Raw genomic sequence first — 24882 nt, forward strand, 5'->3', positions numbered from 1 at the left:
AAAATATGACTATTTTCTATCAAGAAAAGGTCAAATGCTATTCTTCAAATGATATTTCCTCAATCTATACACTAAATCTTATTCTTAAAAGAGAATTTATTTATTAGAGTGTTATTTGGGCAATAATTTATCCATGTATTGTAAATGATTTCAATTACATAGGCTGGATTTTGTGTGTTTGAGCTTTTTTCTTCCCTTTAGCTGATATTTGGATTCTTTTCAGTGCCATATGCTTTTTATTTTTTTTTTATTTATTTATTTTTAACATCTTTATCGGAGTATAATTGCTTTACAATGGTGTGTTAGTTTCTGCTGTATAACAAAGTGAATCAGTTATACATATACATATATCCCCGTATCTCTTCCCTCTTGCATCTCCCTCCCTCCTATCCTCCGTATCCTACCCCTCTACGTGGTCACAAAGCACCAAGCTGATCTCACCGTGCCACGTGGCTGCTTCCCACCAGCCATCCACCACACACTTGGTAGTGTATATATGTCCATGCCACTCTCTCACTTTGTCCCAGCTTACCCCTTCCCCTCCCCATATCATCAAGTCCATTCTCTAGTAGGTCTGCGTCTTTATTCCCATCTTGCCCCTAGGTTCTTCACAATCAGTTTGTTTTTTTTTTTTAGATTCCATATATATGTGTTAGCATATGGTATTTGTTTTTCTCTTTCTGACTTCCTTCACTCTGTATGACAGACTCTAGTTCCATCCACCTCACTACAAATAACTCAATTTCATTTCTTTTTATGGCTGAGTAATATTCCATTGTATATATGTGCCACAGCTTCTTTATCCTATCATCTGTTGATGGACACTTAGGTTGCTTCCATGACCTGGCTATTGTAAATAGAGCTGCAATGAACATTGTGGTACATGACTCTTGTTGAAATACAGTTTTCTCAGGGTATATGCCCAGTAGTGGGATTGCTGGGTCATATGGTAGCTCTAATTTTAGTTTTTTGAAGAACCTCCGTACTGTTCTCCATAGTGGCTGTATCAATTTACATTCCCACCAACAGTGCTCAACTTCCCACCAACTTTCTCCACACCCTCTCCAGCATTTACTGTTTGCAGATTTTTTGATGATGGCCATTCTGACCGGTGTGAGATGATATCTCATTGTAGTTTTGATTTGCATTTCTCTAATGATTAATGATGTTGAGCATTCTTTCATGTGTTTGTTGGCAATCTGGGTATCTTCTTTGGAGAAATGTCTATTTAGGTCTTCTGCCCATTTTTGGATTGGGTTGTTTGTTTTCTTGATATTGAGCTGCATGAGCTGCTTGTAAATTTTAGAGATTAATCCTTTGTCAGTTGGTTCATTTGCAAATATTTTCTCCCATTCTGAGGGTTGTCTTTTCATCTTGTTTATGATTTCCTTTGCTGTGCAAAAGCTTTTAAGTTTCATTAGGTGTCATTTGTTTATTTTTGTTTTTCTTTCCATTTCTCTATGAGGTGGGTCAAAAAGGATCTTGCTGTGATTTATGTCATAGAGTGTTCTGCCTATGTTTTCCTCTAAGAGTTTTATAGTGTCTGGCACTACATTTAGGGCTTTAATCCATTTTGAGTTTATTTTTGTGTATGGTGTTAGGGAGTGTTCTAATTTCATTATTTTACATGTACCTGTCCAGTTTTCCCAGCACCACTTATTGAACAGGCTATCTTTTACCCACTGTATATTCTTGCCTCCTTTATAAGGTGACCATATGTGCGTGGGTTTATCTCTGGGCTTTCTATCCTGTCCCATTGATTTATATCTCTGTTTCTGTGCCAGTACCATATGTAGCTTTGTAGTATAGTCTGAAATCAGGGAGCCTGATTCCTCCAGCTCCGTTTTTCTTTCTCAAGATTGCTTTGGCTATTGTGTTTCCATACAAATTGTGAAAATTTTTGTTCTAGTTCTGTGAAAAATGCCAGTGGTAGTTTGATAGGGATTGCATTGAATCTGTAGATTGCTTTGGGTAGTAGAGTCATTTTCACAATGTTTATTCTTCCAATCCAAGCACATGGTATATCTCTCCATCTACTTGTATCACCTTTAATTTCTTTCATCAGTGTCTTATAATTTTCTGCATACAGGTCTTTTGTCTCCTTAGGTAGGTTTATTCCTAGATATTTCATTCTTTTTGTTGCAATGGTAAATGGGAGTGTTTTATTAATTTCTCTTTCAGATTTTTCATCATTAGTGTATAGGAATGCCAGAGATTTCTGTGCATTAATTTTGTATACTGTTACTTTACTAAATTCATTGATTAGCTCAAGTAGTTTTCTGGTAGCACCTTTAGGATTCTCTATGTATAGTATCATGTCATCTGCAAACAGTGACAGCTTTACTTCTTCTTTTCCAATTTGGATTCCTTTTATTTCTTTTTCTTCTCTGATTGCTGTGGCTAAAACTTCCAAAACTATGTTGAATAATAGTAGTGAGAGTGGGCAACCTTGTCTTGCTCCTGATCTTAGTGGAAATGGTTTCACTTTTTCACCATTGAGGACGATGTTGGCTGTGGGTTTGTCATATATGGCCTTTATTATGTTGAGGTAAGTTCCCTGTGTGCCTACTTTCTGGAGGGTTTTTATCATAAATCGTTGTTGAATTTTGTTGATAGCTTTCTCTGCATCTATTGAGATGATCATATGGCTTTTATCCTTCAATTTGTTAATATGGTGTATCGTGTTGATTGATTTGCATATATTGAAGAATCCTTGCATTTCTGTGATAAACCCCACTTCATCATGGTGTATGATCCTTTTAAAATGCTGTTGGATTCTGTTTGCTAGTATTTTGTTGAGAATTTTTCCATCTATGTTCATCAGTGATATTGGCCTGTAGTTTTCTTTCTTTGTGACATCTTTGGTTTTGGTATCAGGGTGATGGTGGCCTCGTAGAATAAGATTGGGTATGTTCCTCCCTCTGCCATATTTTGGAAGAGTTTGAGAGGATAGGTGTTAGCTCTTCTCTGTATGTTTGATATAATTTGCCTGTGAAGCCATCTTGTCCTGGGCTTTTGTTTGTTGGAAGATTTTTAATCACAGTTTCAATTTCAGTGCTTGTCAATGGTCTGTTCATATTTTCTATTTCTTCCTGGTTCAGTCTCGGAAGGTTGTGCATTTCTAAGAATTTGTCCATTTCTTCCAGGTTGTCCATTTTATTGCCATATAGTTGCTTGTAGTAATCTCTCATGATCCTTTGTATTTCTGCCGTGTCAATTGTTACTTCTCCTTTGTATTTCTGTAGTGTCAGTTGTTACTTCTCCTTTTTCATTTCTATTTATTTGAGTCTTCTCCCTTTTTTTATTGATGAGTCTGGCTAATGGTTTATCAATTTTGTTTATCTTCTCAAAGAACCAGCTTTTAGTTTAATTGATCTTTGCTATAGTTTCCTTCATTTTTTTCATTTATTTCTGATCTGATCTTTATGATTCCTTTCCTTCTGCTAACTTTGGGGTTTTTTAATTCTTCTTTCTCTAATTGCTTTAGGTGTAAAGTTAGGTTGTTTAATTGAGATGTTTCTTCTTTCTTAAGGTAGGATTGTATTGCTATAAAATTCCTTCTTAGAACTGCTTTTGCTGCATCCCATAGGTTTTGGGTCATCGTGTTTTCATTGTCATTTGTTTCTAGGTATTTTTTGATTTCCTCTTTGATTTCTTCAGTGATCTCTTGGTTATTAAGTAGTGTATTGTTTAGCCTCCATGTGTTGGTATTTTTTACAGATCTTTTTCTGTAATCGATATCTAGTTACATAGCATTGTGGTCGGAAAAGATACTTGATACGATTTCAATTTTCTTAAATTTACCAAGGGTTGCTTTGTGACCCAAGATATGATCCTGGAGAATGTTCCATGAGCACTTGAGAAGAATGTGTATTCTGTTGTTTTTGGATGGAATGTCCTATAAATATCAATTAAGTCCATCTTGTTTAATGTATCATTTAAAGCTTGTGTTTCCTTATTTATTTTCATTTTGGATGATTGTCCGTTGGTGAAACTGGGGTGTTAAAGTCCCCTACTATGATTGTGTTCCTGTCAATTTCCCCTTTTATGGCTTTTAGTATTTGCCTTATGTGTTGAGGGGCTCCTATGTTGGGTGCATAAATATTTACAATTGTTATATCTTCTTCTTGGATTGATCCCTTGATCACTATGTAGTGTCCTTCTTTGTCTCTTGTAATAGCCTTTATTATAAAGTTTATTTTATCTGATGTGATACTTGCTACTCCAGCTTCTTTTGATTTCCATATGCATTGAATATCATTTTCCATCCCCTCACTTTCAGTCTGTATGTGTCCCTAGGTCTGAAGTTGGTCTCTTGTAGACAGCATATATATGGGTCTTGTTTTTGTATCCATTCAGCCACTCTATGTCTTTTGGTTGGAGCATTTACTCCATTTACATTTAAGGTAATTATAGATATGTATGTTCCTATTACTATTTTCTTAATTGTGTTGATTTGTTATTGTAGGTGTTTTCCTTCTCTTGTGTTTCCTGCCTAGAGAGTTTCCTTTAGCATTTGTTGTAAAGCTGGTTTGGTGGTGCTGAATTCTCTTAGCTTTTGCTTGTTTGTAAAGGTTTCAATTTCTCTGTCAAATCTGAATGAGATCCTTGCTGGGTAGAGTAATCTTGGTTGTAGGTTTTTCCCCTTCATCACTTTAAATATGTTCTGCCACTCCCTTCTGGCTTGCAGAGTTTCTGCTGAAAGGTCAGCTGCTAACCTTATGGGGATTCCCTTGTATGTTATTTGTTTTTCCCTTGCTGCTTTCAATATTTTTTCTTTGTATTTAATTTTTGATAGTTTGGGTAATATGTGTCTTGGCATGTTTCTCCTTGGATTTATCCTGTGTGGGACTCTCTGCACTTCCTGGACTTGATTAACTATTTCCTTTCCCATATTAGGGAAGTTTTCAACTATAATCTCTTCAAATATTTTCTCAGTCCCTTTCTTTTTCTCTTCTTCTTCTGGGACCCCTATAATTTGAATGTTGGTGTGTTTAATGTTGTCCCAGAGGTCTCTGAGACTGTCTTCAATTCTTTTCATTCTATTTTCTTTATTCTGCTCTGAGGTAGTTATTTCCACTATTTTATCTCCAAGGTCACTTATCTGTTCTTCTGCCTCAGTTATTCTGCTATTGATCCCTTCTAGAGAATTTTTAATTTCATTTATTGTGTTGTTCATCACTGTTTGTTTGCTCTTTAGTTATTCTAGGTCCTTGTTAAATGTTTCTTGTATTTTCTCCATTCTATTTCCAAGATTCTGGATCATCTTTACTATCATTATTCTGAATTCTTTTTCAGGTAGACTGCCTGTTTCCTCTTCATTTGTTAGGTCTGGTGGGTTTTTACCTTGCTCCTTCATCTGCTGTGTTTCTCTGTCTTCTCATTTTGCTTAACTTACTGTGTTTGGGGTCTCCTTTTCACAGGCTGCAAGTTCCTAGTTCCCATTGTTTTTGGTGTCTGCCCCCAGTGGCTAAGGTTGGTTCAGTGGGTTGTGTAGGCTTCCTGGTGGAGGGGACTAGTGCCTGTGTTCTGGTGGATGAGGCTGGATCTTGTCTTTCTGGTGGGCAGGTCCACATCTGGTGGTGTGTTTTGGGGTGTCTGTGGACTTATTATGATTTTAGGCAGCCTCTCTGCTAATGCGTGGGGTTGTGTTCCTGTCTTGCTAGTTGTTTGGCATAGGGTATCCTGTTCTGGAGCTTGCTGGTCATTGAGTGGAGCTGGGTATTGGCGTTCAGATGGAGATCTCTGGGAGATTTTCGCCGTTTGATATTACGTGGAGCTGGGAGGTCTCTTGTGGACCAGTGTCCTGAACTTGGCTCTCCCACCTCAGAGGCACAGCCCTGACACGTGGCTGGAGCACCAAGAGCCTGTCATCCACATGGCTCAGAATAAAAGGGAGAAAGAAAAGAAAGAACAAAAGAAGAAGATAAAATAAAATTTAAATATTATTAAAGTAAAAAATTGTTAAAAAAAATTTTTAACTAATAAAAAAAGAAAAGAAAGAAAGAAGAGAGCAACCAAACCAAGAAACAAATCCACCATTGATAACAAGTGCTAAAAAGTATACTAAAAAGAAAAACAAAAAACGGACAGACAGAACCCTAGGACAAATGGTAAAAGCAAAGCTATACAGACAAAATCACACACAGAAGCATACACATACACACTCACAAAAAGAGAAAAAGGAAAAAATATATATATATATCGTTGCTCCCAATGTCTACCTCCTCAATTTGGGATGATTCGTTGTCTATTCAGGTATTCCACAGATGCAGGGTACATCTAGTTGAATGTGGTGATTTAATCCGCTGCTCCTGAGGCTGCTGGGAGAAATTTCCCTTTCTCTTCTTTGTTTGCACAGCTCCTGGGGTTCAGCTTTGGATTTGGCCCTGCCTCTGCGTGTAGGTTGCCTGAGGGCGTCTGTTCTTCACTCAGACAAGACGGGGTTAAAGGAGCCGCTGAAATGGGAGCTCTGGCTCACTCAGGCCGGGGGCAGGAAGGGGTACGGACTGCGGGGCGAGCCTGCGGCAACAGAGGCCAGTTATGATGTTGCACCAGCCTGAGGCACGCCGTGCGTTCTCCCGGGGAAGTTGTCTCTGTATCACGGGACCCTGGCAGTGGCGGGCTGCACAGGCTCCCAGAGGGGCGGTGTGGGTAGTGACCTGTGCTTGCACACAGGCTTCTTGGTGGCGGCAGCAACAGCCCTAGCGTCCCATGCCCGTCTCTGGGGTCTGCGCTTTTAGCCACGGCTCGCGCCCGTCTCTGGAGCTCCTTTAAGCAGCATTCTTAATCCCCTCTCCTCGCGCACCAGGAAACAAAGAGGGAAGAAAAAGTCTCTTGCCTCTTCGGCAGGTCCAGACTTTTCCCCGGACTCCCTCCCGGCCCTCCATGGCGCACTAACCCCTTCAGGCTGTGTTCATGCTGCCAACCCCAGTCCTCTCCCTGGATCCGACCTCCGAAGCCCGAGCCTCAGCTCCCAGCCCCCAACTGCCCTGGCAGGTGAGCAAACAAGTCTCTCGGGCTGGTGAGTGCCGGTCGGCCCTGATCCTCTGTGCGAGAATCTCTCCACTTTGCCCTCTGCACCCCTGTTGCTGCGCTTTCCTCCGTGGCCCCGAAGCTTCCCGCCCCCCGCTGCCACCCCCATCCCCGCCAGTGAAGGGGCTTCCTACTGTGTGGAAACTTTTCCTTCTTCACAGCTCCCTCCCACTGGTGCAGGTCCCGTCCCTATTCTTTTGTCTCTGTTTATTCTTTTTTCTTTTGCCGTACCCAGGTACGTGGGGTGTTTCTTGCCTTTTGGGAGGTCTGAGGTCTTCTGCCAGTGTTCAGTAGGTGTTCTGTAGTTGTTGTTCCACATGTAGATGTATTTCTGATGTATTTGTGGGGAGGAAGGTGATCTCCACGTCTTACTCTTCCGCCATCTTGAAGCTCCTCCCACATGCTTTTTTAGACTGCCTGTTCTTGTAAGTCTGCAACATTCCTCTTAGGAATTATGCTTCAGGCAAACCTAAGAAGGCAGGAAAATCAGAGTGATTTCCATACTTCTACTTTCTTACCTGACTCTAATTTCCAAGTGCAAAAGTATATGATCACGTTGTGATGTTTTCCTTCTTAGGACTTAAAGAGTTCACACTAATGTGAATATAAAGTTTGAGGAAATTGAAATTTGATATTTCAGTGATCAAAATGAAGAACTTTGGAAGGATGGTGTCTCTTTAATCTATGCTTTGTCCCATTTTAATTTAGTGTCACTTTTGGTATGAAGATGCAAGTGCCACAGTTGTAAGAGTTAGAAAATATTCCACAGAGTGCAAGACCAAGGAAGCTGTGGAGATTCTCCTTCAGCAGTTCAAAAAGTTTATCACACCCTCAGTGCCTCAGCAAGAAGAAAGGATTCAGGAAATCAGTGACCTGGCTCAGCGCTTATATGGTGAGGTCTCTTTTAAGATACCCACTGATTCACTATTGAACACATCTCTAGTGAACCTAATCCAGCGGAAAGCAGAGCATGGCAAGCCCTCAGGGTCCTCACTACCCCAACCTATTCAAGGAAAAGTTTAAAGATAAGAGCAAAAGTGAACTGTAGTGAATAGAGGAAGGAACTCCTGGCTGTAGGAGATGAAGCCTGTGGATTTTTAATGACCATTTGTAAACCCTCCTTCTAAATTCTGCTTTCTTCCCCATTCTTGTTGTTCATCTTCAGGGTAATAAAACCAGAACAATACTCAGCTTATGTAGACAAAAAAATTTAATTTCCACTAGGGTGATTCCTCAAAAAAATACAAAACTCCCATAATATTATACTTAAAGTAGGTAGAAAGCTAAGACTGAGGTCTACAGCCCTCTCACTTCTATGAGGGTTATGGTTTGTGGATATGAGAAAGAGCTGGAAGATTTTCCCTTGTCTTCCTCTCACTTGTGGAATAAATGGGAGAACTCAAACGACCATCTCGCTGGTTGTGCTTTCCTCTTATCCATGACTTTGTCAGTCTGAGAAGTCTTTCTATCTGAGGGAAGGCCCCATTTAAAAGGCCCATGGGGGTTGACAGTCCTTGAGGGTGCAAAGGAATAACTTTCATGAATTCCCTGACATTGTTAACTACAGGCCAAGAGTAATTCCTAGTGACAGCGCAAATCTAGCCCCAAAGGAAGGTAGCACCAGGTGCTTCATTTGGCTGTCCACAGCTGCTGTCAGGTGGACATTTCCTCTTATTACATGAAGCACTATGCATGGATAGACATAAAAATTTTGTGGAACGATATATACTGTACTCCCTAACATCAAATTACTGAGAATGAATTATTAATGATTTTCCAGAGAAAAGGGTAGAAACATAAGAACAATAAAATATAGATTGAAAAATTAAAGAAGACTAATGTGATGTTTCATTCCTACTATAGTTACCGTATAAGTGTACTAAAAAATTCTGGAGGCACTCTGCTCCTATAAGATGGTTTATGTTTTCCTCTGTTATTGTATTCTTCACACTGTAGCATAATTACCTTTCCATTTGTCTGTCTTCTCAACTGACCATAAGCTCCTTGAGGGTAAGGGAAGTATATTTAATCACTATGTTTCAGTGCCACTCAACTTCAGCACATGGGAAGTACTCACATGACACCATAAAAGTTACATTACCCTCCCATCATGCAAGATCCCACATCCTGCTTTGTTTGTATTCCAAGGCCTTATCACCAACTGACATATTGTATGGTTATTTGTCTGTTGTCTGGCTCTCCTTACTAGAGTGTAAGCTCCTTGAGAAAAGGGAGTTCACTGCATTATGGTATATATTAAGTGCTTAACAAATATTTGCTGAATAAATGAATCACTGAATGAATAAATGAATGGCATGCGTCTTCATCTGTTCAGTATGGAAGTTATGCATTTTTTAGAATTTGCATCAGGTAAGATAATTTAGAAATAGTATATCAATTCTTATAGCATTATTGAACCCAGAATTTTAATGCAAATAAATTTATCGCAAAAAAATTTTGAGTACCTGTTATGTACTCAGAGCTGTGCTTGATATAAAGACATATAAGACTTAGTTCCATCATTCAAGAATCGACACTCTGTACCTAGAAATCACAATATGGTAAATGCAGTGAGAAAGGTATAAAATGTGTGTATTAGTTTTCTAGGGCTGCCATAACAAAATACCACAGACTGGGTGGCTTCAACAACAAAAATTTATTTCCTCACAGTTCTGGAAGCTAGAGGTCCAAGATTAAGGTGCTCACAGAGTTGGTTTCTACTGAGGCTTCTCTTCTCTTGCTGCCTCTTCATATGGGCATCCCTCTGTGCACAAGCACCCCTGGTTTGCTGGTGTCTCTCCTTCTTATAAGGACACCAGTCATGTTGGATTGGGACCCTACCCTAATGGCCTCTTTTTAACTTTATCACTCTTTAAAGACCTCATCTCCAAATATGGTTATATTCTGAGATACTGGGTGTTGAGTCTTCAACATATTAATTTTGAGAGGGACACAATTCAGCCCATAACAATGTATAATTCTAGTTTGGTCTGAACTGTGGAGTCCAGTAGTCCAAGTTTAAATCCCTTCTCCTCCAATTATTGTCTGGGTCACCTGAAAAGGCTCTGTTGAGCCTTGCATTCCTCATTTGGAAAAAGCAGTAGAACCTACCAGAGAAGGATTATGTTAGCTAATGCATATAAAATGCCTAGCCACAGGCAAATAATAAGCACTCACTACGTGATAGATATTTGTATCATTATCCCAATAGGAAGAGGTAAAATCCAGTTGGGAAAGATTAAGAACATTTTTGCAAAGACGTTGGCATTTCAGGTAGACCTTGGAGAGTGGGTAGGATTTGTCAAGCAGAGATGGGGTTATGGTGAGGGCATTCCCAGTACAGAAAAGAATACTCAGTGGCTATGGGGGTTTTGAGAGAAAAGTTGCTGGTTCAGTTTGTCCAGAGATTAAATATGTGAGAGAATTAGGGTGACATACCTTTGAGAGAGTCAGGTTAAAACCATATTATGGAGGGCCTTGAATGTATACTTTTCTAGGTAGTGAAGAACCACTGAATGTTCTGAAAAGGAGAAAACTGGTTAGAATGGAGCTTTAAGAATATTAATATAGAAACATTATTTAGGTTATATAAGAGGGACATGGCATAGCAAATGTAACCATTTTTCTAGAATACTTGGTTTTTCCAGTAATGCCTTTATTTATTTATCTGTTCAGCAAGTATTTAGTAAGCACTTACTATTTACCAGCCCTTATGCTGGACACTGGGGAGATCAATTAATGCCTGGGATTTTTTTTTCTGCTAAGGATTTGAGCTTTAAAAATAGATTTAACCGTTCTCCTCCCCAGGTTTTGAAGAAGGGCAGAAATATGCTGAGAAAATAGTGGCCAAACACAAAGAGGTTCTTGAATCTGTTATTGAATTATGTAGCTCTCTCACAGAGCTTGAAGAAAAAAAGGTAATTTCTTCTTACCAGAATATGTATTTTTAAGTGATATAAATAAAAATGTGTTTATCAAGTGTCTTCTGGTACAAAGATGTTCTAACGGAAATTCTCAAGGGACATAATGTGCACATTTGTTTCACAGCTTTCTAACATAATTATATGGTTGTTTCTGATAATTAATTCTGTTTCTTTTCCATCACTGCAGAGAAAAATATTGCTGAGAATAAGGACTAAACTATTAAGGTGTCTTGTTTATATTTTCATGGATCATATCCTAAAGGATAAATGTGTGCCATTAAGATCAAAGTCTATATTAAGTAGTTTTACGTTTTCGCTCATAAATAATGAACACGTTATTTTTTCTCCTTCAAATTGTGGCCCTGGAGAAAATAAAACTAATCTTCAGGTATTATAGTCATTGAACATTTAGCTTCATGGAAATATTAAACTAATCATTGGCATCTTTCATGGAATAAATAAATTGATGGTAAAAAAATAGAGAGAAAATATGTTTATGACTATGTCTAGGTAAAATCTGGTTAAAAGAGAGAAATGTATGTATATATATATGTGTGTGTGTATATATATATACATATATATGTATATATATATTGTTTTTGTCTATGTTGTGTCAAAACTGGTTTCATTAGTGCTGTTTTCAGAACTGGCTGAAAGAACCAGTTGTTTAGGATAGAGAGAATGGCAAGGTAATCAAGAGCACAGGCTCTAGAATAAAACACAGCCCCCTAGGAATACCAACTCTCCAAATTATTGGATTTGTGAATGAATTGGGGTAAATTCCTTAATGGCCGTGAGTCTCAGTTTCCTGATCTATAAAATGGAGGAAATAGAGGAAGCTAATAACAGGATAGCCCTGAGGATTGAATGTGAAGACACCTGTGATTATTGTTGTGATTGCTGTTGGTATTGAGACATAATGGTGCTCTTGCAGCTTGGAGCAGAATTATATTTATTTTCAGCAACTATTTTTTCTGTATGAATTTCCATGTCATAAATTTGAGTGACATTCCATTCAAAATGGTTTGCTAAGCTTGCTTATTTATTTATTTATTTATTTATTTATTTATTTATTTATTTATTTATTTATTTATAGCTGTGCTGGGTCTTCGTTGCTGCGCGCGGGCTTTCTCTAGTTGCGGCGAGCAGGGGCTACTCTTCATTTTGGTGCGCGGACTTCTCATTGCACTGGCTTCTCTTGCTGCGGAGCATGGGCTCCAGGTGCATAGGCTCAGTAGTTGTAGCTCGTGGGCTCTAGAGCACAGGCTCAGTAGTTGTGGCACACGGGCCCAGTTACTCCGCAGCACGTGGGATCCTCCCGGACCAGGGCTTGAACCTGTGTTCCCTGCATTGGCAGGCAGACTCCCAACCACTGCACCACGAGGGAAGTCCCTAAATGGTTTGCTAAGCTTTTAATTCAGTGGGCACCCAATCAAATTATCTTTTTCCTTTGGTTGAGAATCTAGATTTTTCAAATTCTTTACCATTTTCAGTAACACTGTAGTGAGCATCTTTGTACATGAAGCTTTTTTCTCTCTTTTGTATTATTACCTACGCAAAAATTCTTTGCTTTTCATAGATGTTTTACAATGATAATGCCACCAGTAATGTATGAATACACCATATATTTTGTATTATCTTTTTCAGCATTAATCGTTTCCTCCCCACCTTCACCCCACCCCCTGAGGATGTGTTTCTTCTGATTTCTGGTACGCAGCCTGAAAATGGCTGCTTCCTCTGACTCTTTGCTGTCATCTACAGCATCCCTCCCATTTATGCTGTACATCTCCAAGTGAGCTCCACTAAACAAAGTCGACCCATTAAAGTGATGGCCCTTTCCAGTTTTTCACCTTCATGGCTATTCTTACTGAAAGCTGTTTCTATTCCCTCTGCCCCCTTCCACTTTCCCCCTTCCTTCTACACCCCTGGAATCAGCATTGCACCCTCTCTTTCTCATTCCTAACCTATCACTTGGATTCTCTTTTGCACTAGTCAGCAGCCTCCTAATTATTCACTCCTGCTAGAGGAGCCTGCTAGTGTCATTTTTACATTCAGAACACTTCACTACAAGCTCTTCCTTGTTTACCAGATAAAGTTCGGACTCAAGGCCTTCCAATGTTCTGGGGCCGATGGTCTTTCCAAACCACTGTGCTTCTACATTCATTGTAGGTTCCTATCTCCCTGGTCTCCTACCCCACATTCCCAGGTCTCCTGCTTCTAAACTTTTACAGTCGTTCCCGCTTATCTACAGTTTCCTCAGTTTCAATTACCTGAAGACAACCTCAGTCTGAAAATATTAGATGAAAAGTTCCAAAAATAAACAATTCATAAGTTTTAAATTGTGAGAGACCATATTCATGTAACTTTTATTACAGTATATTGCTATACTTATCCTATTTTATTATTAGTTATTTTAATTAATCTCTTACTCAACCTAATTTATAGATTAAACTTTATCATAAGTGTGTATGTATAGGAAAAAAACATAGTACATGTATATAACGTTTGGTACTATCTATGGTTTCGGGCATCCACTGGGGGTCTTGGAACATATTCTCCATGGGTAAGGGCGGGCCACTGTACCTCACGTGCATGGCCTTCTATCTCTCTGACCTAAATTGTTCATCTCTCAAAGCCAGACCCAAATAGTGCCTCCTCCACAATTCCTTCCTTAGCTGTGTCACTTCGCAGGGGAACCGGGCCGCACAGCAGGAGCGAGTGCGGGCGAGCGAGCGAAGCTTCACCTGTAGCTACAGCCATTTCCTGTCGCTCGCATTACCGCCTGAGCTCCGCCTCCTGTCAGATCAGTGGCATGAGATTCTCATAGGAGCGCAAATCCTACTGTGAACTGCTCATGCGAGGGATCTAGGTTGTGCGCTTCTTATGAGAATCTAATGCCTGATGATCTGAGGTGGAGCTGAGGCAGTGATGCTAGCGCTGGGGAGTAGCTGCAAATACAGATTATCATTAGCAGAGAGGTTTGACTGCACAGAGACCATAATAAATCAATCGTTTGCAGACTCATATCAAAACCCTATCAGTGAGTGGCAAGTGGAAACAAGCTCAGGGCTCCCACTGATTCTGCATTATGGTGAGTTGTATAATTATTTCATTAAATATTACAATGTAATAATAAATAGAAATAAAGTGCACAATAAATGTAATGCACTTGAATCATCCCCAAACCGTCCCCCACCCCCCAGTCCGTGGAAAAATTGTCTTCCACGAAACCGGTCCCTGGTACCAAAAAGCTTGGGGATCGCTGTGCTATAGCTCCTGTGTTTCTTCCTACCATAATCATCACATATAACTACCATGATCATCCCAGCCTCTCTCCTTGATTATACCTGAGGAAACCCCGTTCAGTTTAGCATCCCACACAACATTTAACACTATGCTTTGCTGAAAACAGGTTCTCCCGAAAGGATTTTGGCATTTGTAGTAAATGCTCAAAGGATTGGTACAGAAAAAAAAAAAAAATCATTCAATAGCCCAAAAAAGTTTGGTTTGGGTGGACATTAAAATGAGGAATGGCCTCTTTGGCAAGAGAAATGGACATCAGAGTTATGGGGATATATGTATATGTATAACTGATTCACTTTGTTATAAAGCAGAAACTAACACACCATTGTAAAACAATTATACTCCAATAAAGATGTTTAAAAAATTTTTTTTTAATTAAAAAACAAAACAACATTGCCCTTACAAGTTACGGCCTAAACAAAAAGCCTGTCAAATGATGCTTGCTAACACTTTACAGATGTTTCTATGAGAGTATACATGTATGGTTTTTATGTTTTTAAGGTTGATTCTGTGGCTCTCTTTTGCAGGGGGTTATTAAAAAGCAGACCCAGAAATCCCTGTCAAGGCTGAGACAGTGATAATAATCCTTTCTATTTGTTTAGCATTTTGAGATTTACAAAGGATTTTCATAAATATTGCCTCAGTGATTTCCAAATAACCTTGTGATGGTAATAAGGTAGATGTTGTTTTCTTTGTTTTAGAGTGAAGTTCAGAGAGGGTAAAAGTGCTTTGCCTGGGGACCCACACTCAGTAGTGGTGGGTCTGCAGTATGAACTTAGTTATAATTCAAAATCTAGTACTCCTTCCACAACTGCCAATTTGGTTTATTTTATTTTATTTATTGAAGTTTAGTTGACTTACAACATCATGTTAGTTTCAGGTGTACAACACAGTGATTCATTTGTATATATATAACTGAATGTGTGTGTGTGTATTCCTTTTCAGATTCTTTTCCCTTATATGTTGTTACAAAATATTGAGTATAGTTCCCTGTGCTATACAGCAGGTCCTTGTTGGTTATCTACTTTATATATAGTAGTGTGTATATGTTAATCCCAACTTCCAAATTTATCCTTCCCCCACCCCCCTTTCCCCTTTGGTAACCATACATTTGTTTTCCATGCCTGTGAGCCTCTTTCTATTTTATAAATAAGTTCATTTTAAGATTCCACATATAAGTAATATCATATGATATTTGTCTTTCTCTGTCTGGCTTACTTCTCTTAGTGTGATAATCTCTAGGTCCATCCATGTTGTTGTAAATGGCGTTATTTCATTCTTTTTTGTGGCTGAGTAATATTCCATTGTATATATGTACCACATCTTCTTTATCCGGTCATTCATCGATGGACATTTAGGTTGCTTCCATGTCTTGGCTATTGTAAATAGTGCTGCAGTGAACATTTGGGGTGCATGTATCTTTTTGAATTATAGTTTTCTCTGGATATATGCCCAGGAGTGGGATTGTTAGATCATATGGTAGTTCTAATTTTAGTTTTTTAAGGAACCTCTATACTGTTCTCCATAGTGGTTGTACCAATCTACGTTCCACTTTGGAATTAGGTATCAAGTGTGTACTAAAGCAGAGTAATTTATCCAGTAATACAAACCAGTTTAATTTTTAGAGTTGGGAGTAAAAGCTAAATTTCCCCAGTAAATGTCTCCCCAAATCTTCCAAGTTGGTGTAACATGTACACTTTGAGAAGCATGCCTGTTTCTTTAAGGCCCATCTAATGCCTGTATTCCAGGTGGTATAGAGTATCTTCTGTTGCCCTGTAACCTCATCCTAAACTGGTGTCCTGTCACTTGGTGTACCTGTGGCTCCTTTCATCTTCACAAAGTCTTCAAAGCTCTTACACTGGCTCCTCAGCAGTTAGCAAACACCCTCTACTCCCATGACTAAAACGGAGCCCCATGAACTGTAGGAGCAAAATATCACCACCCACGAAGCATCGTTTGTTCTCAATTGTTTTTTTTACCATACTCAATTGTATTACCTTCCGCTTTTCATGCGTCTCCCAAACATTTTGCTTGTCTGAATACTCTGAATTTCCTACTTTGTTCTCCATCAGAATCTTCACTCATTTCCTCCTCATGGCTGCTCCCCTAGATTTTTGCGATGGTTTAAACTGCCACGCACAATGATTTTTCTCTCTAGAGAATGCTCCTGTAGGTGCATCCTATTATAACAATGACTTTTTTCCAGCTGGGCCTTTGAACAACCTATTTTTACTGGCAATTAACTTTATCAAAGGAGTGAGGTAGGAAGGGAACTGTGAGCTTGAAGAGATAATTTTATAAATCACATCGTGGGAGTACGCCAGTCTCTTGAGGAGTACATTTACTGAAAGATTGCAAGTGGTCTATGTTTTCTTCCAAGTGGTTATTGTGTGGCACTGTTCCCCCAACTTTCCTGGCCCAGGCTCTCACTAACCTTCACTTTGTACATCAGGGAAACGTTTTAAAGATGAATCTGAATTTGGAAGGCTTCCACGATGATTGCATTGACCTACTAAAAGAACCAGGGAGAAATAAGCAGACAATATTCAATAAAGGAAGGAATAAGGTAAAGAAAACTATGTACCCTCAGATATTCATTACTTTTGTTTTGAGGTTAGAGTCATTGTGCATTGAAAAAAAATGAATTGAAGCCTTATTATTGATCTGAGTATTCCAGTGTAAATGAAATGTGAGTGTCCTCTTCCCTTCTTTTCTACCCCTTACTTAGTCCTTCGTCTCTCATCTGTGCTCTTTCCCTCTGAGTCCCTCCCACTGAATACTGGAGCCATAGCATTTCACAGTGGCATTGGGACAGCCATTCAAACACCACACCATCTCCCCAAACTATTTTTGTTTCTCCCATCTTTAGCTGCCTTTCAATCCCAACTTCAAATTTTACTTCTCCCTCTTTATCATACCACCAAGTTATGATTTTGTTGTTTTACACTACCCACTGGAAAACCTTAATACATGAAATTATTGATAGATTGTATCTTGTTGCCATAGACTCTACCTCTAAGATGATATTTCATATGTACTAAAACATAGAATGCAACTGAAATATAAATACTAAAGTATTTAGAGAAATGTTAAATTATTTTAAAGCCTATGCATTACAGATAAATTAAGCATGCAGCAAGAACTGCAAATATTCACAAAATGCATATGCATTTCAAAAGCATTATTTAAATCACATCATGATGGATTTTCAGTGTAAGTTGCTCACTATCTATTCATAGCTGCTGGACTATAATTAGCTCTTGACTTTATGCTTTGCCAAGTTTGCTCCCAATGTTTGTGTCTCTCCCAAGGAACTGAAAGAGCAAGCAGAGTTGACATTTTTCTCAACTGCTCCCAAATAAAATAAAATATACTCTTTGTGACATGAGACTTTAAAAAATTTCTCCCCACTTGTTGCAGTCATCTCATGGAGAAAGACTTACCTTTTCTTAAACTAAATACAGTACTTAAGAGCTTCTTTATATGTCCTTTTCTGCAGGTTAAATCTATGTCAAGGTCTAGTGCAATTACACAACCACCAGGCAGCAAGTACCATTAATTAAGCAAGCTGGCTTTTTTCATGGGATGGGCTTGTAGCATTTAAACCCTGATTCCTCTCTGAGGCAAAGGAAAGCTGCCACACCTTGATCATCTTGTTGGACTTCAGCCTTATATCAAATGATCTTTGGTTACTCTGATTGTCTAAACCAGGATTACTCAACCTCGGTACTACTGACATTTTGGCCCAAAGAATCCTGTTATGGGTGCTGTCCTGTGCATTGTAGGATGTTTAGCAGCACTCCTGGCCGGCAGTACCCGCTCTCCACCCAGTTGTGACAACCAAAAATGTCTATAGAAACTATCAAATGGCCCCTGGGGAGCAAAATCAACCTTGACTGAGACTAACTAGTCGAAATAATAAAGAATAACATTAAATGCATCACATTTTCTTAACTAAGTTATAAGAGATACTAAATCCAACAACATATTATTTATTTTTTTAATTCTGCACACTTTTCTACATTGTCAACCACACACATTTAGTAAGATTAGAAACAAAATTGATTGCTGCCAAAGCAAACACGCTCATTTATACTTAGTAAAAATGGCTTTCTTGTTTTTATTTATTTTTCTTAGAAAAAAATTAAAGAAACAGATTCCTTTAAATAAAAAAAGCAAGATTTTCTTTCATTGAGAAATCACTTTTACTTTAACGTAAATTAAAAGACATGATAGATCATCAGATATTTAGGATAAAAGTGAAAATCCATAATTACACTATGATCTCTCATTGACCTCATTTCATGTATATGTTCTTGTGCAATTGGCAAAATGAAAGGGCAGCAGTAATCTTCACTTCTAAACAGCTCAACCACATTTACCCTCTTACTGTCTCTATCATTTATATTATAGGTCAGCTGTAACAAGTTCATGAAACACCATGTGGGCAGATAACAAGAAGCACCAAGTGAAAAGCTTATGTGGGAATCACTGCATTCAATTGTGATACCCTTAAATGGTATTGTTCTTCCTCAGAAAATTATTTGAGTCAGAAAGAACAATTCCACCAAACTATTACAAGAAAATGTTCATCACAGGATTTTTTCCTGGAGATAGTAAAGTGCTTCTCATTTTTCTGACCCAAAAAATACAGTTGGTAGAATTAAGCAATTCAGTAAATGCAGTGCCCATTGCACTGCTAACAGATTAGTGATGGTGTTTTATTCCCTAAGGTGAGCACTGAAGCTGAATCCACAGGAATATCTAAAAACCCCTAAGGTTAAACAGAGGCACAGAGTATTAAAAGCCTTGCCTAAAATCACAGAACTATGTAAGGCTTATGATACCAGCATTTAGAGTTACAGAATTCTAGTGCTAGAAGGGATTTAACAATCATCTGATCAAATCTCATTTTACAGTTGAGGAAACTGAGGCCCAAAGAGATTAAATATTTTGCCCTGCAAAATTCACAGGAAGCAGTGTCAGAACTGGGCAGGCAGCCCAATTCTCCTGAATTTCAGCCATGTAACTTTTTCCACAAGACCAAAAGGGAGCTCCAAGAAACTGCTGCATATAAATAAGCTGTTTTGTAATGATACTGTAGATTCCCATGCCAAATTTTTTCCCTCTTTCCATTCATCTATTACACAGTGATTAATAAAGTAGCAGCATGGAAGTGCTTTCATAGCAAACAATTCAGTGGAGTGCTCTTATCAAAGTGGGTGAGGACAGTCCCTGGGCCCTCTTGCAGTAATCCTGATCGCCTGGTAGGAGGAGTAAGATGTTCTTGAGACATTTGCTTTGGAAAATAATGGGAAGGGCAAAAGGTTCTTCACCACCTTTCTGTTCTCTCTTACCTTGTCCTCCCCAAGTGCTTAAGGGTACCAAGTCACTCCTTGACTGCCCAAATCCCCTTCCAAGAGCCTTCCCCAGAAAAGCCTTTCATAGACCAAGCCCTATGTTCAATATCTTTCTTTATCCACTTCCCACTTACCTTCATTAAATCATAAACCAAGATAAGATTACCTATTGTGGAGATATTTTAGAAGATAAAGCCTCGTGGAATTCCCTTAAATTTACCACAAACATGGCTCCCCACCCTACGGACTTGGAGAACTGGTGCTACACACTTAGTTCAATGGATGTAGAGTATCATTATATTTTCTCTTCCAGATGCTCCACTGACAATAAGAGAGAGAGTTTTGCCTACAGGGCAGTGATTGTAGAGTCAAGTGATTATGTCCATCAGTGGAAATGAAAGTTCAGAAATCCTGACAGAGATATGATCTAAGGCTATAGATTTAGGATTAATTAAAAGTTAATGATCATTAGATATAATATTAATTAAAAGTTAATGATCATTAGATCTCATAGGGTGAGATCTTTGAGTGGAAAAGTATATAGAGAAGATTAGAAAACTTAAAGACAAGATTACACATCATTCATGTTTTTAGAAGGTGGGAAAAGAAACAGGAATCAACAAAGACAAAGAGCAGCCAAGGCTGTACGAGAAAGCAATTGAGAATGAGCGATGTTTTGGTGAGTTAAATCAGTTTCCCAGACACTTTGCCAGAACTCATCAGATTGATGCAAATATTCCCTGTCTGTGCTGAGATACACAGATTTATCTACCACTTTCTGGAAACACACACACAAACACACTTTTTTTCTCCTAATAGCAAAAAATGGCTTTATGGTGGAGAAATATAAAAGATAGTTGGTATATGTGAATGTCTGGAAACCATTTTCATAAAGGAAAATTAGTATATCCAGGAAAGTATAGTTCAGTGAGTTCTAAAAGTGATTTTTGTAAAATTCCATAGTGACTTAAAAACTGAACGCCTATTTGCATTTGAGAATAAAGACAGAAGTGTCAAAAGCCAACAGGGATTTACTCAGAAAAACTTGTGTTAAATTCACCTTATTTTGCTTTCTGAGATGATTATTTAATAGAAAACTCTAGGTTGGTGCCATAGACAAAATTTATTGTGGTTTCAGGAAGTCATTTGATAAACACGCTCACGATATGTCTCTTAAGGTAAGTGGAGAAATGTGAATTGAATGGGCGTTTGGTCAGGTTATAATTGTGCCCAAGCGTGTTAAATAGTTCATCAGTGTCAACCTGGAAGACAGTTTGCCTTGCCCTGGGGAGACAGTTGGCTTTGTCCTAAACTCTGCAGTGTTCAACACTTTTATCAGTGGTATTAATAGACAGAGGAAGCAGGACATTTTAGTTGATTAAAAACATTGTGAATCAATAGTCCCGTGTGATTCTTATAAAAACAAACAAAGAACTAATAAAGTCACTTTCATAAAAACATATCATGTAGATCAAGGAGATGATTCCACTGATTACTTTCCACCTGAAAAGTAAGTAAATCCTGGAAATAAACATAAGTTGAAATGTTTCTAGAAAAAGATTTGAGAAAACTCTCTCTTATTGTCAGTGGAAGTTATCCGGTAGTGTATTTTTGGTGGAAAGTATTTTTCTACTTCAGGAATTATAGGGAGTGAAAAAAAGTAATATCCTTGGATTACCTTCTTGAGTTTAGCACCATTTGAAAGTGAGACACAGGAGTCAGGAATCAGTAACCAGTAAAAGCTGGACTGGAGGACAGGGCTTGGACTTTTCTAGTGGGTTTCCCCAAACTTCATCTCTGGTTGAGACAGACTTGTCTACTCAGCCACTTGGGTGCACAGCTAGACAACACAGGCTTCCCTTACAGAGGTTTTTCATGCATTAGAGCCAGTGTGGATGCACCCACTTGATGGAAGGCACATCCGAAAGAGAGGGACTCAAAGAGACAGAGCTGAGCAGGCTCAGTCTCTTCTTCCAAACCCACAATTAGGTAAGTCACTTCCTCCCCAGGAGCGAGTGAGGAGTAGGGAAACTAGCCCAGACTTTTATCCAAATTCCTCCTAAGCCTGTTGCAAAACTTCAATTTTTACACATTATTCTTTTCCAGAGGGGCCTATGTTACCCATAGAAGTCATTGAGGAGTTGCCTGCCCCTGCATGACCCTCAGATCAACAAATGTCCCTCCCCACCCATGAAGGAGTTTGTAGCTCATTAAAGTGGGACCTCCGAAGGTGACCAGAATGAAGAAAGTTCCAGGAATTAAGGCAGAATAAGACCTGGAGGTGGCAGGACAAATTCTCTAAATAGTCAAAGGGCTGTTAAAAGAGGAGAGCAGTCGGACATCTTCTATGTCATTCCAAGAGGCCAATTCTGATGTATTGGTGGATACTGAGTGAAGGCAGATCTGTGATAAATACAGGAAGTTATTCTTAACACAAATAAAGCATAAACTTCTTTTCAAAGAAAGCACCCATTCAGAAAAAGTGTTCAAACAGAGGCTGTCAGAATGGCATAGAGGAGATCCTTAGTCTGAACAGGAGATTGTAGGATCAGAGTCTCTGAGAAAAGGAAAATAAACATTCTACATTCAGGGAGAGATGGAAGGAGAGGCACTAAGCTGTGGTAGGAAAACCAAAAGAAGGAGGGGTATTCCCTACGGAATATGTGTTTATTTAGTAATTTTTTTATTGAAGTATATTTGATTTACAATGTTGTGTTAATTTCTGCTATACAGCAAAGTGATTCAGTTATACATATATATACATTCTTTTTTTTTTAGATTCTTCTCCATTCTGGTTTATCATAGGATATTGAATATAGTTTCCTGTGCTATACAGTAGGACCTTGTTGTTTATCTATTCTGTATATAATAGCTTACGTCTGGTAAACCCAACCTCCCATTCCATCCCTCCCCCCAGCTCCCTCCCCCTTGGCAACCGTAAGTCTGTTCTCTATATCTGTGATTCTGTTTCCATTTCATAGATAAGTTCATTTGTGCCATATTTTAGATTCCACATATAAGTGATATCATGTGGTATTTGTCCTTCTCCTTCCGACTTACTTCACTTAGTATGATAATCTCTATGTCCATCCATGTTGTTGCAAATGGCATTATTTCGTTCTTTTTTTTTTTTAATTTTATTTAATTAATTTATTTTTGGCTGTGTTGGGTCTTCGTTGCTCTGCGCAGGCTTTCTCTAGTTGTGGCGAGTGGGGGCCATTCTTCTTCGAGGTGTGCAGGCTTCTCTTGTTGTGGCACGTGGGCTCTAGGCATGTGGGCTTCAGTAATTGTGGCACACAGGCTTAGTTGCTCTGCGCATGTGGGATCTTCCCGGACCAGGGCTCGAACCCGTGTCCCCTGCATTGGCAGGTGGATTCTTAACCACTGAGCCACCAGGGAAGCCCCTATTTCATTCTTGTTTATGGCTGAGTAGTACTCCATTGTATATATATGTACCACATCTTATTTATCCATTCATCTGTCGCTGGACATTTAGGTTGTTTCCGTGTCTTGGCTATTGTAAATAGTGCTGCAATGAACATAGGGGTGCATGCACCTTTTTGAATTAGAGTTTTGTCTGGATATATGCCCAGGAGTGGGATTGCTGGATGATATGGTAATTCTATTTTTAGTTTTCTGATGAACCTCCATACTGTTCTCCATAGTGGCTGCACCAACTTACATTCCTACCAACAGTGTAGGAGGGTTCCCTTTTTCTCCACACCCACTCCAGCATTTATTACTTGTATACTTTTTTTTTTTTTTTTTTTTGCGGTAAGTGGGCCTCTCACTGTTGTGGCCTCTCCCGTTGCAGAGCACAGGCTCCGGACCCGTAGGCTCAGCGGCCATGGCTCACGGGCCCAGCCGCTCCATGGCATGTGGGATCTTCCCGGACAGGGGCACGAACCCGTGTCCCCTGCATTGGCAGACGGACTCTCAACCACTGCGCCACCAGGGAAGCCCACTTGTATACTTTTTAATGAATGGCCATGCTGACTGGTGTGAGGTGATACCTCATTGTAGTTTTGATTTGCATTTCTCTAATAATTAGCAACGTTGAGCATCTTTTCATGTGCCTATTGGCCATCTGTATGTCTTCTTTGGAGAAATGTCTGTTAAGATCTTCTGCCCATTTTTCAATTGGGAGATTTTTGTTGTGTTGTTGTTGAGTTGTATGAGCCCTTGTTGATCACATCATTTGCAAATATTTTATCCCATTAGTAATTTTTTTTAATGAGAAAAACTTTTAAGAACTTCTGGCTTTAGACCCAGGGTTTAAACTTTTTCTAAATGGCTGAAGGAAACCACTTTCTCTCAGCTGGGATTATGCTTTCTCTGAGGGTAAGTCATATCTGTGGGATAGTAGAAGGAACATTGTTTTGGTTTGCTTCTAATCTTCAATCTGAAAACACATTTATTTCTCAAAAATCACCTGTAAAGTATATGTCCAGAACAGGACTATGGGCTAAAATGAAGAACTCAAATTCAAGGCAAGACATAACTTTCTCATGTGCAAGTAGTAGACAAAAATCAGTAATTGTTAATTAAGGAAAAATGTGCCCAAAATGGTGAGGAAAGGCAAAGAATGAAGTGGTTATAAAACAAGTAGGTTGGGATCAATGAGATCCCTTTCAGCTTCAATATTCTTTTGAGTCTATGCCAGAAGGGTTATTTGAACCTCTTCTCAAACCAGAGATGGGCGTCAGTGAGTGGAGAGAAATACTAGAACAGTGTGAGATGGATCACTGTTTTTCTCAGTCTTGTAGAATGACCTATGCTCCACATGGGACAGAAAGACAAGTGGCAAGTGTTCCTCTACTGTATGTTGGTGTGTTCTCCTGCGAAAGTCCACAACATGGGGTTGTTCCCTTAATATCTACCTCCCTGCTAGGCCGTCATCTCCAAGAGGGAAGGATTATATTTACTTTTACTCACCATTTATCTCTGCAATGCCTAGCACAGTACCTAGTATATAATAGGTGCTCAATAGATATTTTTCATTGTAAGAATAAAACTAAGGGGCTTTTAGAAAATAAAACCAGTCATTAAAATTGACTTTCTCTATATGAGATACCTATAGTTGTCAAATTCATAGAGACAGAAAGTAGAAGCGACTGGGGGATGGGAGAAGGGGAAGTTAGTCTTTAATGGACACAGAGTTTCAGTTTGGGAAGATGAAAAGATTCTGGAGATGGACAATGGTGTTGGTTGCACGACACCGTGAATGTCCTTAATGCCACTAAACTGTACACTTAAAAAAT

The 24882-nt window shown here is 38.9% G+C and overlaps 1 protein-coding gene across 3 annotated transcripts in view; it reads left to right on the top strand.

Annotated features, from left to right (window-relative positions):
* The window catches only part of CCDC141 (coiled-coil domain containing 141), a 223846-nt gene that overhangs the window by 186712 nt on the left and 12252 nt on the right, over positions 1 to 24882 (top strand). For 2 of the 3 annotated variants that reach the window (XM_067741358.1, XM_067741356.1), the window contains exons 23-24: positions 7744 to 7927; positions 10843 to 10952. In XM_067741358.1, the coding sequence (XP_067597459.1) occupies positions 7744 to 7927; positions 10843 to 10952 (294 nt within the window). Of the gene's footprint in view, positions 1 to 7743; positions 7928 to 10842; positions 10953 to 16713; positions 16828 to 24882 lie in introns of all 3 variants that reach the window. The other variant, XM_067741357.1, reaches the window with a different exon arrangement.

This window comes from Pseudorca crassidens, chromosome 6 (genome assembly GCF_039906515.1).
Source record: "Pseudorca crassidens isolate mPseCra1 chromosome 6, mPseCra1.hap1, whole genome shotgun sequence".
NCBI lineage: Eukaryota > Metazoa > Chordata > Mammalia > Artiodactyla > Delphinidae > Pseudorca > Pseudorca crassidens.